Raw genomic sequence first — 15000 nt, forward strand, 5'->3', positions numbered from 1 at the left:
TCCGCGGACTCGGCACGACCCCGGCGACCGAGTTTCCCGAGGCGCTAGTCCCTTCTCCTCCTCCATGGCAACGGCTCCCAGCCCCAGACACTGACAGCGCGGCAGGGGAGCAGAGGCTAGAGAACCAAGTCAGGTGATCCCGCTCCTTTGCCCTTTAAAAAAAAAACCCGCCCGATCCGTCCGGATTGGGCAGCGCCTTGCGCGCAGATATGGGCGCTTCCCTTCCCCTGTGAGGGACGGTACCGCGGCCCCTCCGATTGGACAGAAAGCTCCCACCTCCTGCCTCTCTCCCTCCCTACTATTGACTCACTGGCTAGCTTTAGGTAACAGGGTTTCCGATTAGCCCGGTCGGTCCCATGGGAGTCACTGGAGGAACGAGAGCTCATTGGCCGAAGCGAATAGGGAAAAGCACCCCGAGCCTTCTGATTGGTCTCAGAGCCTGGCCATTGAGGAACCTAGGGGACCAATTTAAAGCGGCAGGAGGCTGGGAGAGAATGAGACGGGCTGAGTTTGTGGCGGGGGAAAAATCGATTTTTAATAAAATCTGCGGATTATAAAATCTCCATCTGGAAACCCGGGGAATTGGGAAGGGGCGGGGGGAGGGCCGGGCAACGGGGACTGAGATCCGGGTGAGAAGCTTCCTAGGCCGGGTCTGGTTATTTCGCCTTTTTCCTCTTTTCCCCGGAGGGGCGCTCGTTCTTCTTCCCCAGAATCTTCATGAGGTTCTTGGACATGTAGTAGGGCTTGGCCAGGGAGCCGTCGTTCCGTTCCAGGTCTTCCACTGAGCCGGAAACCAAAAGCACCCCCGTGAATTCTGCCCTCTCCCAGTCCCTCCCTTCCCCCCATCCCCCAATCAGGAGGAAAGAGTTTCTGGGGGTTGTGCCTACTTGGGTCACTTTGATTTCTAATCCATTGTGCCGTTCTGTCTTATAGGTGAGTTCATCCCATTCACATTCACAATAATGACTACTAACTGTATTTCCCTCCCTCCTAATAATTCTTTTTTTTTTTTTGGTGTGGCAATTGGGGTTAAGTGACTTGCCTAGGGTCACACCGCTAGTGAGCTTTATGTGTCTGAGGTCGAATTTGAACTCAGGTCCTCCAGACTCCAGGGCCGGTGCTCTCTCCGCTGCTCCACCTAGTGGCTGTCCTATTAATTCTTGACTTTTTGAAAGCTGACTCTCCTTCAAAGCCTAGCTCAAAAGTCACCTGCATGAACCCTTTCTTGGTTCCCTGTCATTTGTGTTTCCTTTCTCTGGTATTGCCCAGCACTTGCTCATCCTAGCTCTGATCCTTTATAGCTTAGTGTGACCAAAGTCACTTCCTCTCTCTGAGCCTTAGTTTCCTCATCTGGAAAACTGGGTAGCTAGGTGGTACCTTTTAAAGAGTAGAGCATTAGACCTGGAGTTATGATGACTTGAGCTCCAATCTGGCCTTACACATTTAATAACTGTGTGACCCTGAGCAAGTCATTTAAGCCTTTGGGTGCCTCTGATTCCTCAAATGTAAAATGGGATAAACCTTTCTAAGTTGTTGAGATGATAAAATGAGATATTTATAAAGCACTTTGCAAACCTTAAAATGCTATATAAATGCAACTATAATTGTTGCTATTATCTGTAAAATGGGGATAAATAATGCTTCCACTGTTATGAGAAGAGTCTTACTATAAAGTACCACAAACTGTAAGCAGTTACTGCTATCTTTTCTAAGGTTAATTTCTATGTATATTTTACATATGTAATGTTTACTTTTTGGATTTTATATGATTTGTATACCATATTCCCATACCCCTCTTAGAAAATGAGGCTCAAAAAAAAGAAAATGAGGCACCATCAGGACAGGAAAATGTTCTGTCTAAACTTTGTACCTCCCAGCATCTCTCCCAGTGTTCTCTCCACAGCAGTAACTTAATAAATTTGGTAGAACTGAATTTAAAGTCTGTTTTCTCAGAGTCTTCCTCTTGAGAATTGCCTTTAAATCTATGACTCTTTCTTCGTCTCTTTTGCTGGATCGTTAATCTCCCCTCACCTACTACTCTCCTTCCTCTGTGTGTCCTTGAAGACCCTATTCAAGATCGTTTTCTTTTCTTTTCTCTTCCACCATGCCGTCCTTAGTGATGTCATTCACTGGCAAAAATCTGTATGTCCAACCCTAACTTCTGTACTGAACTTCATTTCCATGTTGCCAGTTGCCTGCTAGACATCTCCAAAGGTCGCATGGTTATCTTAGATTGAACAATGTCCAAAAGGGAAGTCCCAAAACTCCTCTCTTCCCTATTTCTACTGATGGCATCACCATCCTCCCAGTCACCTCAAGATTCTCTTTGACTTTTCTTTTGCCACCTTCCACATCTGAACAGTTGTTAAATTCTTGCCATCCTAATTTAGACTCTCATCACCTCTCACGTAAACTATTGTAATAGCTTCTTAATAGTTCTTCTTGGCTTGTCTCTTTCCTTTCCAATCAATCCTTGTACAACTGTCAAAATAATTTTCATAAGGCACAGGTCTGACCAAGTCACTCACTTGCTCTTACCTATGTGTTGCATCCCCTCCAGTAGAATATAAGTTCCTGGAGGTCAGAGATTTTCTCACTTTTGCACAGTGTCTTCCACATAGTGCTTAATAAATATTTGTTGAATTGGTTTGGGATTCAGGCCAGGATCCCCCAGCTCTTAACCCATTATGCCTTTTGGCTTGTGTCCATTACTTTTGTCAAGATCCTTCCACTTCCAGACCTCTTCTTGGGAGATACAGCAAGGGTTGATATGCTAGTTTGTCGAAGGTACAGGTGAATGTGTGGGGAATTTCACAGGGAGGGGCATGTTTCCAGGAGGAGGAAATACTCACAGAAACAGAGGAACAGAGTATCTACACACATGCTGAAGACACTGAAGAAGCCAGAAGCAATGACATAAGCACCAAGGATGGAGACCTGGAATACAGAGGATGATGACAGGAACTCAGAAGAGTGAGGGCTCTTGGAGGAGGGAGAATTCAGGTGAGGGGAACACTTAGGTCCCAGGAAGTAGGGATGGAGGCAAGTCACTCACCATGATGGGGAGCCAGTAGTAATTGAGGTCAGGGGAACGAAATTCCTCCTTCAGGGCTGGGATTCGGCCAGTGAAGAAAAAGAAAGAGAGGATGCCTGGGGATAAGAAGAAGAAGGCATGAAGTGGGAGTGGAGCAGCTCTCTAATTCTCCCCCAAAATTATACTCATCTCTTCTAATTCTTGGTTTTTCTTCCCTCCTCCACACACTGGCATACATTCTCCTCAGAGAATCATATTTACCTGGGCTCCTCCAGACTTCATTGTGGTGATGTGACAAAATGATTGGCTTTGGAATCAGGTTTTTCCTACTGCCTCTACTTCTTACCTATGTGACCTTGCATAAGGTAATTAACCTTGCTGGACCTTAATTTCTTAATCTGTAAAGTAAGGGGTTAGATTAAACCTCTAAGGTCCCCTTTAGCTCTAAACTGTGGATTCTGTGAAATCATATTCCATCTCTGGGCCTTGGTTTCCTTCTCTGTAAAAATGAGGGGGAAGGAAGGGGTTGGACTAGGTAATCTGTCTATTGTCTTCTGTCTCTAAATTCTGTGCCCCTACTCACCAACTCCCGAAACCACAAGCAATTTGCCAAAGAAAAGCAGCAAGTCTGTCACTTTATCTAGGACGACCACCCTGTTGGCAGAATTTGGGAAGTTATCTCTGGGGTCACTGCCAGGGGGAGCCCACCATCCGTACTGAGGTTGTCCAGATGTGGCCAGATACCCAGGGAAGAAGTCAAGGAAGGTTAAAAACAGAGCAACTGCAGAGATGGGATGATTAGGGATTTGGGGGAAAGCAGGATGATGGACCTTTATGGGTAGGAGTTTCCTTAAGGTAGGGAGGCAGGGGTTGGATCTTAGGAGATTTGAAGAAATGAGGCTGAGGATTTGACACTCTGACCTGACAATGTTCCTCATGAGCAGCATGAAGGCATTCTTAGCAGAGATGCAGAAATTCTTCCCATAGACAGCAATCTAGGAGAAGAGAAACCAGAAAGGAAGATTGCTAACACATTTTCCCTTGTTTCCCTGTAGTTACACTGTTTGCTGATGGGGTGGAGATAGGGATGAGGGTGGAGAGAGACACTGTGAAGGTTCTCGAAGTGGTTTATTGGAGGTTGGGAGGGAGGGGATATTTTTAGACATAATCCCAAAGACCTCACCATGATGTATGCATTTCGGTTCAGGAATTTGATGAATTTCTCCAGACACCAGAAGCAGCATTTGAGACAACACATAAGACATCGGATCAGGGAGTTCTGGGCTCCTAGAGGTGGGAGTGGGGTGGGGTGGAGAGGACAGGAGAGGAGAGGAAGATCTAAGTAACTGGTCTTAGCTGTTTTCATCAACCACCTAAGACCCCTAAGCTGCCAACCCTCCCCTCCCCACAGAACTGAAGTGTCAGACCCAGCCTCTTGTTCTCCCCTACCCAAACTCAGGTACCTAACCTCTCTGGTCCTACCTCTTAGTTTGTGATCGAGGTACTCCAAGACAACCCTCACTATCTGGACCAGAGTCAAGATCAAGGCTCCAAAGGCCAGGGACCCTGTGTGGTAACTGAAGAGATGAGACCAGCTGTTAGGGGCTAGCCTTACTTGAAAATCTAGACCTTCTCTGTCCTCCCCTCAGAGACTAAGGAACCCCTCCTTAGTCCAGTCCCCAAGTCTCTCCTCTTAGAAGCCCAGGTTTCAATCTCCTGACTTTTCTGAAAGTCCCAAGCATCCTCTCCCCGAACTACACTGACCGCAGAGTCCTGAAGAAAGCAGCAGTCAGGGGACAAGAAGGGATATCCTGGGGCTTGTTGAAGGCCCAGTAGAAGGAAGCAAAGGCCCCAGCCAGGACACACTGCCCTAAGGCCAGCACCCAGTTGAGTGTCCAAAACAGTCCTAGGATCCCATAGATCTGCAGATTAAATAGTGAACGCTGGGCTGGCCCTGAAGAGGAGTAACCTAGGAACTGGCAAGTTAGACCTGGGCAGTTGGTGATGGAGAAATTGTCCTGAAAGGGAGAAGGAAGCATAGGGAAGGGCCATTAATCAGTCTGTGTGCTAGGCGGTAGAAAATGAGAAGACAGAAATAATCTCATTCTTTCTCTTCTGTCCCCAGATTTGAGATCTATGTTAGACCCCCTCCTCCATTTTATTTCCTCACTAATTGTAAGGTCACCCACCCTATGGAACACAATAGGATCCCCATCATATCCTCTCGGTTTCTTCCCCCAAATATCCTTCTTGTCCTGGAGCCTCCTTACCAGGGGGTTACATGTCTTATTGATGACATCTTGACAGCCTGGGTCAGTGCCACTGGGAGCCCACCATCTGTATTGAGGTTGTCCAGATGTGGCCAGATACCCAGGGAAGAAGTCAAGGAAGCATGAGATAGTAGAAGGAGGTCTGGATTTGGGGTCAGAGGATCTGGGTTGGCACTATTACTTATTATGTGTGTGTGATTTTGGACAAATCAATCAACCAAGCCTTTATTAAGGGCCTACATGTGCCAGGCACTGTGAAAATCATTTAATCATCTATTTCTAGCCCTAAATCCTGCAATCTTATGATAGTAGGGAACGTGTTAGGGTTAGGGAAAGATGATTTTCCAGGCCCTATCATGAAGGAGCAAATGCTTCCCCCATTAACAACCAGGGCCCCTCAGAACTCAAAGGAAGACATAGTTCCCCACTACATCCTAGGGCTCCCTGTGGGCCACAGAGATTAGGAGCTTAGTGCATAGGGGATCTGAGACGTCATTCAGAGGATACAGAGCTGTCATGACCCAATAGGCCACACAGATGAGCAGGAGGACAAACGTCAGGAGCGGGAAGAACAAGGTGGACATCATCTGCCCCACAGCCCTGCAGAAGAGACATTCTCACTCACTCACACACCAGGCTGCACCCCTTTTAATCTCCCAGTTAATGCTTTGGGTCTCTCTGCAACATTATTACCCTACCATTCCCATCATTTTGTTCTTCCTTCCAATCATGCTCTCCCTCCTCCATATTTTTTATATGGTTAGAATATATCGTTCAGTCGTTTTCAGTCATATCCAACTCTTGGTGACCCCATTTGGGGTTTTCTTGGCAAAGATACTGAAGTGGTTTGCCATTTCCTTCTCCAGCTCATTTCACAGAAGAGGAAACCGAAGCAAACAGGGTTAAATGACTTGCCCAGAGTCACACAGCTAGTAGGTATCTGAGGCCAGATTTGAATTCAGGAAGATGAATCTTTCTTATCCCAAGCCCAGTACTCTATCCATTTCACTACATAGCTGCCCTAGGGATTAGAATATAAGTTTCATGAAAGTCATCACTGGTAACATGAATTGCATGCCAGAAGTGGAGTAAAAGACATTGAGGACAGTTTCCTCACCTGTGAAAAGAGGGGTTGGATTTAACAATCTCTAAGGTCCCTTCTAGCTCTAAATCCTATGATCTAATATGTATGATTAGAAAAGGAAGTGGGTCAGCCATAGAGGGGAGACTGAGAGACAACAATTGGAGAGTCTGAGGGGTATGCTGGTACCCTTGTGATTCTAAAAGAGCCACAGAAAGGCCTCCAGCACAGTGAGTGGAGGATAAATCATTCTGTGGATAGCTTATGAAGACATGGATGAGAATTACATAGTATGACGAAATATGGTGGGGTTTGCAATCTGTTGGAGGACATAGTACTCAACAATAAAATCAATTAAACATCTAAGTATCTAAATATAATTTATACCTAAAAGTCTTATTGAAGTTTTAAACTTTAAAATGCAAAATCCGACCTTAGACACTTGACACTTACTACCTGTGTGACCTTGAGCAAGTCACTTAACCCCAACTGCCTCACCAAAAAGAAAAAAAAAATCAAAAACTAAAATGCATAAAATTTCTTAGGTTTAAAAAGCTTAAAGCTCCATGCTCCTTCCTTTTAAGGAAGACAGGAGCTCCCCACCACCCAAAATGGATAATTACCTACACTATAGGGTTCAGCTCTCCTATCATCCCTCCCATCCCTCCCTCTGTCTCAGTACTACTCTCTCTCCCTTTCCCTGATTCTCCACATATCTTCGCTCTCTCTGTGACTGGCCATTTCTCTCTTTAACTCGTTTCTGCCCCCCCTTTCCCTGCCCCCAACCCCACTTTTTGCTCACTTTTATATTATCACATCTTAAATCTCTCCCCACTCTCTTCCCCACTAACTTGCTGGCTTCCTCGAGGAGAGCGATGGCTATCCGGATCCTTTGTCTGAGGAAGATCAGAAGCAGCAGAAGGATCCCCTCCAGCACAGAAATCAGAATCACTATGGGAGAAATGGTGAGGGCAGTGGGAATCACAGGAATGATGGAGAAGAGATGAGGACTATGGAGTTAATGCACTGGGGGGGTATGGTCACCAGCTCCGAAGGGAAATATGATGGGGTTGGGAAAGGTCAGAGATATCACCAGCTCTGAAGGAAAACATAGAACGGTTTGGGAAGGTCAGAGATACACCCAGTATCTGGCAAGGGGATGGGGGAACAAGTAAGTGGTTTTGTGGGTCGTGCTCAATCTATAGGGATGGGCTTTGGTTGGGTTTTAGAGAGCCTGGCAATCCAGGGTGTTACGGGAGGAGGGCATGACTTACAGGCAACCAGCCAGGTCTCTTGCACACTCTGGTAGGCGGAAAGGTTGGTGGTAAAGCCCAGCTGGGAAATAGTGGCTCCTTTATCCCGAAGTGTCTTGTATTCTTTCCAACAGTGGTAGATCCCATACGCGAGAACCCCTAGCACCCCCAAAATCAGCACCAACACCAGGGGGCCCGCCACAAGGCGAAGTAACAGCAAAAACAATAAGCTCAAGACCAGAGAGATAGCCAGGGCACTGAGGATAGGAAGGGATGGAATGAGGGATGGAGATCTTGAAGTTCTTGTTTTCTCCACACTGTTCCTGAAGCCCCTAAACCTTCAGAGCTATCTCCCTTGCCCCTCATCCAAGGGAACTATGTGTTGTCTCTCCCAGGGCAGATTTTCTTTCCTTCCAGGCCTTGTGATCTACAGTCATCCCCAGTTCCTCTTCTGCTTTCTCATTTTCCTGTCCTCTACTTTTAAGCCAATATCCCCATGTACCAACGGCCTGTGACTTCCTAGAGTAAAGGGACTGAAGAAAGGAAGAGAGATTCTGGAAAAACCTGGCAACTCACATAAGGATCCAGTACCAGGACCGAGCAATATCTTCAAAAATCTTGGTGCTGATTTCTCGGGCATTAAGGGTGTCCAAGAGACCACTGAGGTGAAGGAAAAGGATGAAACTTGATATGAGGGCCAAAGGGTAGATGGAGGAAGAACAGGGATGAGGGATGAGAGAAGGGATATCTCACTTGATGCCTTGAGTGATATTAGTTGTGTTCAATGAAGAGGCAGGAAGAATCTCAGATCCGACAGAAGGAATACATCGGCCCAGAGCTGGAGAGGGAGAATTCAGTGAAGGTTAGATTCGTTTGGTACCTGGCACCCAACTTCCTGGTCAATAAATACTTGTTGGATGTAAGGATGGTCGATTCCTGCTCCCCTTGGGAAGCAAACAGAAACCTTCCTAAAGTCGGGGCCTGACCTGCTCCAACACTTCAGAGATCTTAAGTCTCCTTCAGAGGTTTATCATCCCATTTTGCCCCCTATCTATTGCTTTGTGCTGGGCCCTCTTGTCTCTCTATACTCTTTTTGGTGATCTCATCATCTCCTGTAGATTCAACCAATCATTTCTATTCAGATGACTACCAAATCTATCTACCCAGGCCCCATCTCTCCTGATGATGATCTCTCCTGAATAATTCCAATCTCACATGATCAAGTGCCTAATTCTCCCGGATGTTCCATGGGCATCTGAAACTCATCACGTCCAAAAAGACCTCATTATCTTTCCTCTTAAATCCATCCCTCCTCCAGACTTCCCTATTTCTGTTAAGTGTGGCACCATCTTCCCAATCACTTAGGTTTTCTAATCTAGGAGTCATCTTTGACTCTTTGTTCTCGCTTTTCCTTTCCTCACCTCTTCTCACATCCAGTGAATTTCACCTTCTCTTTATTCACATCCCAACCAGCACAGTTCAGTCCCTTATCCTGGACATGGATCACTGTATTAGTCTTCTAATCGATCTTTCTGCATCCATTCTCTTCCCTCACCAATCCATTTTGCACATGAATGCCAAATGGCCATTCCTAATGGTCTAACCATATCACAACTAGAGGAATCAGGAAAAGTCTCTTATAGGAGGAGACACCTTAGCTAAGTCTGGAAGGAAGTTAGGGATTCCAAGAGGTGGAGGTGAGAAGAGAGAGCATTTCAGGTGGTGGAGAGGAAACAGACTAAATAGCCCAATTTAATTAGATTATAGAGCACTAATATGTAAGGAACCTGGAAGGATAGGCTGGAGCCGCATTGTGAAGTAAGTGGTTCTTCTGTTGAATACCAAAGAGGAGTCTGTGAGTGACTGGATTTGGGGAGACCGATTATGAGGCTATAATAATGACTCAGGAGAAAGGTGAGAAGGGTCTGGACTAGGATGGTTGTCTCATTAGTAAATTGATGTGGAAGAAGTAAAGTGGATAAGACATGGCAACTGAAGGATATGAGGTGAATGGAATGGATGGGACAGGAGGTAGGTGATTAAGGTATCGAACTTGGGTGACTGCAGGAATGGTAGTGCCTTCGATGGAAAGAGGGAAGTTAAAAGAAATGGGGAGTTTAGGGGGAAAGACAATGAAAGCTGTTTTAGACGTATGCTGGTTTTGGGCTGCCTATGGGACTTTCAGTGGAGATGTTGAGTAGGCAGCTGGAGATACTGGCCTGGTGCTCTAAGTATGTGCTAAATGCACAATTAATGTACAGTGAATAAACACGTGCTAAATGAAGCCCAGTGCAGGGAAAAGAGCCCTGGACAGAGTAACAGAACACGTGGGTTCTGACTGCCACTAACTTGCTGAGTGATCTTGGACAAGTCCCTTCTCTCTGGGCCTCCAGTTTTTCCTCTGAAGCAGCTGGCCTAAACAGTCTCTAAAGCCCCTTCCATCTGTATATTTTTGTGAAAGGACAAATCACTTACTAACCTGGAGTAGAAGGGAGGAGGAAAGCAGGGCAGAGGTCCAAATTCAGACTTAAAATCACATCCTGGGGAAAAGGATGAAGATACGGTCACACACAGACACACACACACACACAAACACACCCCACTTGGGGGAGGGAAAAGTGATGTGGAGCTGGTGGAGAAGATTCACGGTTGGGTTGACCTCATGTGGTCCTGCCTTTACCCTTCGCAGAAAGACTTTGATTGTTGATCATAGTTGACTTGACTTGAGATCATAGTCCTGGGGTGTGTGTGTGTGTGTGTGTGTGTGTGTGTGTGTGTGTGTGTGTGTGACTAGTGTGAGTGTGTGAGTGTGTGTTTGCTGGCTCACCATTTCTAGATCAACACTGGGCTGGCAAAACATCAGGGTTGAATTGAAGACGTCCTTCACAGGCTGATTGCTCTGATCAAGATTCACCATCCAATACCGTTTGGGGCAGGAAGAAACACAAATCTGTGCAAGGTAGAGAGGTAGGGTATGACAGGGAGCTATTTGCCAGAGTCTCCTAGGACATTCTTAGGGGCTAAGAGAGAACATGCTAAGATCCACAAGGAACTCTCTGAGGGTTGGGGAAGTGGACATCCAGGTCAAAGGATGATGAGTTAGAGCTGGAAAGGACCTTATAGATCATTTAATCCAACTGAGGTAAGGCCCAGAGAGGTTAAGTGATTTTTTTCAAGGTCACAAGGAGTAAATAACAGAGCTGGGATTGAAACCTGGGTTTCCTGACTTCAAATCCAGTGCTCGATTTGGGTTCCCAGGGCAGGGAAAGGACATGGGATTCCCAAGAGGCTCCCCAGATTTCAGGCTCTGACCTGGGTCGTAGGGCACTGAAGTCCATCCATAGTGGCTGTAATGATATTAGTAGCCGTGATACAGCTGAGGATATTGAAGTAATAGAGGTATGGCTTCTCTCTGTAAGGAGAAAGGTCAGGGCCATAAGACCTGGTCAGTCAGCGGCAGACTCAGAGAATCAGAGGCTCATTCATAGATCTAGAGCTGGAAACGATTTTGCAAAGGCTATCTACTTCAACGGGTGCTCGGTGGCGAAGTGGATAGAGTTCAGGGCCTGCAGTCAGGAAGACTCATCTTCCAGAGTTCAAATCTGGGCTCATTTACTAGCTGTGTGACCCTGGGCAAGTCCCTTAACCCTGTTTGCCTCAGTTTCCTCCTCTGTAAAATAAGCTGGAGAAGGAAATGGCAAACCACTCTAGTATCTTTGCCAAGAAAACCCAAATGGGGTCACGAAGAGTTGGACACCACTGAATAGCAACAACTATTTCAAGTCCTTTGGAGCTTGGGCCCTCTGAGCCAGGAATCAGTGTTTCCTCCAAAGTACCACATTTTCCTTCCTTGAATCTCTCAGGTGATAAAGTTTAAACTTCCCTATATGCTGAATAATTTTCTAACATATACTATAGATTTTATAGATTGTAAGCTCCTTGAGAGTATGTATTGTGCTATTTTTTATTTTTTGTATTGCCTGTATAATGCTTTGGTCATTTAAGAAACGTTTGTTGAATTGATTTGGCCCCATAGGACCTGGGGTGGTAGGGATCTTAAAGATCTAGTACAAACCCTGTCATTTTATAGAGGGAAAAAAAAGGCCCTACAATTAACTATTTGGTACCAAGCCCTGAGCTGTTGGGGAGGAAATATATTGTCTCTGCCTCAAGGAGCTTATAATCTAGGGGGTAACAAGACACAAAGATTGACACAAAACAGATAACTGGGTGCCAAATGATACAGTGCTGACTTTAAGAATAATGTGGGCACTGAGCGAGGAGAGCTCTCTATGGGCTGGAGAAGTCAGGAGGACTTGATGGAGAAGGTGGGACTCAAGGTGGGTCTTGAAGGATGGGGGAGGATTCTTCAAGTAGGAGGGGAGGAGGGAGCTAATTTCAGGTGGAAGAAGAGCATCCATCCTCAGCCCCTCCTTCCCTCAGGGACCCAAGCTTTCAAGTCCTCTCACCTGTTCTCTCCAATCCCACAGTAGGCCCCCGTAGAGTTCCTGGGATAAAGAACTTGGCGAGGATCTCCATATAACCAGGCTGAGGGACAAAGAAACGGAGAGGTAGAGGACGGCCGTGGTGTTAGGGATTTGGTCTCTTCGTCACCCGTCTCTCCACCTTTAGATTCTGGGAAGGGAAAAGCTCACCCACAAGCCCCACAACAATGTAGCCTGCAATGAACACCAGGAAGAGGACACAACAGATCACATCAGTGCAGCTCCTAGAGAGAATGAGAGACGAAAAAGATTTTTTTCAAGGCAGTGAGGATGAGGCTAATGGGGGTTAATGTTGTTGGAGAATTGGAGAGAAGTTTGTGTGTGTGGGTATATCTGGGAATAGGAATTTTGAAAGGGGAGAGATGTTACCTGTTCTTGATGGGGCCTCTGAAAGTGGGATCATATTTGGCAGACGTCCCTGAGGGGAGAGTGAGGTAAGCAGAGACTCAGAACCACACAGGTTAGCATAGAATGGTTGTCATGTTTGTGGGTCAATCTTGTCTTCCCCAGAACAAATTCCTTCCCTTCTTATAGGCTAGCCCAAGACCTTTTGCCCCTCTCCCTGCTGCCAAGTACCCCCTTTCACAAGTGGCAGAGTGAAGGAAAAGAAAGCCTGGGAGAGAGAGGGAGGGAGATAGAGGGACAGAGAGGGAGATAAAGAGAGAGGAGAGACAGAGAAAGAAGAGAGACAAAGAAAGACAGAGAGGGAGAGATGGTGAGGGAGAGACTGGGAGAAGGGGACGGAGATAAGAGTGAGAGGGAATGGAGCAGGATAAAGTAAAAGGAGTTGGGAAAGCCAGGTTAACAGGCAGTGGGAACTCCTCCCCCAGCCCCGCCTTGGGTCTATATGCTTATCAGACCTTTTCCTGGTTCATACCTCCATGGCCTGGGTGAAGCCCAGGAAATGGCCTTCACCTTGCTCCCTCCCCCCAGTTAGGACTCTTTCTCTCCAGTCTAATTTGGACCTCTTGTCATTCTGGATCTATCCATCTTCTCTCCAGTCTCCATCAATCTCTCTGGTACTCTCAACCCACCACCTTCCACCTTCCTCCTAGGCAGTTTTCATTTCTTTATTAGCCCTCTGGGCAAGCATTTCCAGTACGAACTCCTCATTCCTGTCCCCCAGCGCATGAGGAGCAGCTGCTGGGAGGGAGACCAGGAGGCTGGCATCATTTTCATCAGGGGACTCCAGATTGTATAAACACAAAGAATTAACCCTTGGGATGCTCCTCATCCGTCTTAGGGGTATGGATATCTTTCCTCCTCAGCCTAGCTGAAACTGTATTGCTCAGATTGTGGACACAAACTCTGTGGAGCACCTGCACTTAAGCACACACGGTGGGAGAGGAAGAGGCAGTCATGAGAGTTCCAGGGTCCTTTGGAAGTATTAGGGTAGGGGAGAAAAGTATTGGAAAGGGCCAAGGGCAAGGGAAAAGAGAGTAGCAAGAAGGTTGTGGGAAGGTGTCTGTTTTTCCCAATTCCATTGGACTCTGTTCTTCTTTCTTATAAAAGAGGTCAATCATTGACCTGTAGCCGTCTCCAGGAAGTCCAGGGGATGAACCCTCCCCCTTTCTGATTCCCTATAGGAATGGACACAGGCATTTGTTGCTCTCAATGGCCCTTTTCCTCTAATCCTCCTCTCACTTTAGTAACTCAGGCGTTCAGTTTCCCAGTCTCTCCTCTATGGAATCCAAGAATCCACCTTCCCCCAGCCACCAGGAACCTAGATGTTAAGTCTCCTGAGGGGATTTTTCCTCTAAGCTCCAGAGGGACCCAGGAGTCCTTTCTCCCCTCTAACCCTCAGAGGAATCCACCTGCCCATTCCTCCATCCAGCTCTCAAGGACCCAAGCACATAGTTCTTACCAGCCTCCAGAGACTCAAGTATCCATCCTTTTAACTCCTGCCCTTTCTCCTCAAAGAACTCAATAATTTACCTATGTCCAGCTTCCTTTGCCCCTCCAAACCTAGGGAGCCTCTGCTCCCTTTAGAGTTCCAGGGATCCAGCCCTTCAGTAATTCTTCAGCCCATTTCCCTATATTCCCCTTGAAGTCCCAGGGATCTAGCTCCTCTCGTGATCCCATAAACCCATGCTTTCCCTTAACCAGACCCTTCAACCCTCCGGGTCCTAGGCATCTGGCCCCAAGCCTTACCATAAACCTCCTTCTCATCTTGTTCCTTCCCCATGACTACAGGAAGGCTCCAGAGTAACTGTTGCCTTCTCTAGGGAACTAATGTCTTACCTGCTGCTTGCCTCTCAGCCCCACCTCCTTTGCTTATGTCACCATTTCCACCCCTCCCACTCACCTGTGGTCCTAAAGCCCCGGCCTACCAGTACCCAACTTAAAACTTTCCCTGTTCTGGATCTTTAACAACATAAACTGGGGTGGGGGTTAGGGAGGTGGCTGAAACTGGGGCTAGGCTCTGGGCAACCTGACCTTAAACAATACTCAGAGCCTCTTCAAAAATGGATGTAAATTAATACAGTTCTATTCCAGTGAGAAGTTTGAATAATCTGTCTCAAAGAACAAGGGTCACCTGTCCCACAGGAGCTAACCATATCCTGATACTCCCAAATCTTTTTTTCTCCAACTCAATAGCTGTTTTTCATTTTTCTCCAATTTCTTGGATTCTGCCAGAGCTGATACCTATCCACCCTCCTTGTTCCTCTTCCCAGGCAGCGGGACTCCTATTCTCTTCTTAATACCTTATCTGGTGCCCTGCCCCACCCCACCCCTTACTAAGACTAAGACAGCTTATAACCAAACCCAAACATTTATTGAGAAAAAAAAATTGCCAGGGAGTGGGGTGATGGTGGTCAAGTGATATGGGGGAGGAGGCAATGTTCAGGATGGGAGA

The 15000-nt window shown here is 46.7% G+C and overlaps 1 protein-coding gene across 1 annotated transcript; it reads right to left on the reverse strand.

Annotated features, from left to right (window-relative positions):
- Positions 1–491: 491 nt before the first annotated feature.
- Positions 492–14355, reverse strand: LOC114036675 (choline transporter-like protein 4). The gene is made up of 21 exons (XM_027853328.1): positions 14295–14355; positions 12513–12561; positions 12294–12367; positions 12108–12186; positions 10951–11050; positions 10466–10588; positions 10118–10178; positions 8392–8476; positions 8215–8298; positions 7660–7895; positions 7237–7336; positions 5812–5904; positions 5305–5404; positions 4799–5052; positions 4517–4611; positions 4218–4321; positions 3956–4029; positions 3618–3688; positions 3056–3150; positions 2853–2937; positions 492–781 (listed from the first exon to the last, which is right to left on the reverse strand). The coding sequence occupies exons 1-21, from the start codon at positions 14326–14328 to the stop codon at positions 657–659; spliced, it is 2121 nt and encodes a 706-aa protein (XP_027709129.1). The 5' UTR covers positions 14329–14355; the 3' UTR covers positions 492–656.
- Positions 14356–15000: the final 645 nt, after the last annotated feature.

The sequence above is a fragment of the Vombatus ursinus genome, unplaced genomic scaffold (genome assembly GCF_900497805.2).
Source record: "Vombatus ursinus unplaced genomic scaffold, bare-nosed wombat genome assembly UNPS02009952.1, whole genome shotgun sequence".
Lineage (NCBI taxonomy): Eukaryota > Metazoa > Chordata > Mammalia > Diprotodontia > Vombatidae > Vombatus > Vombatus ursinus.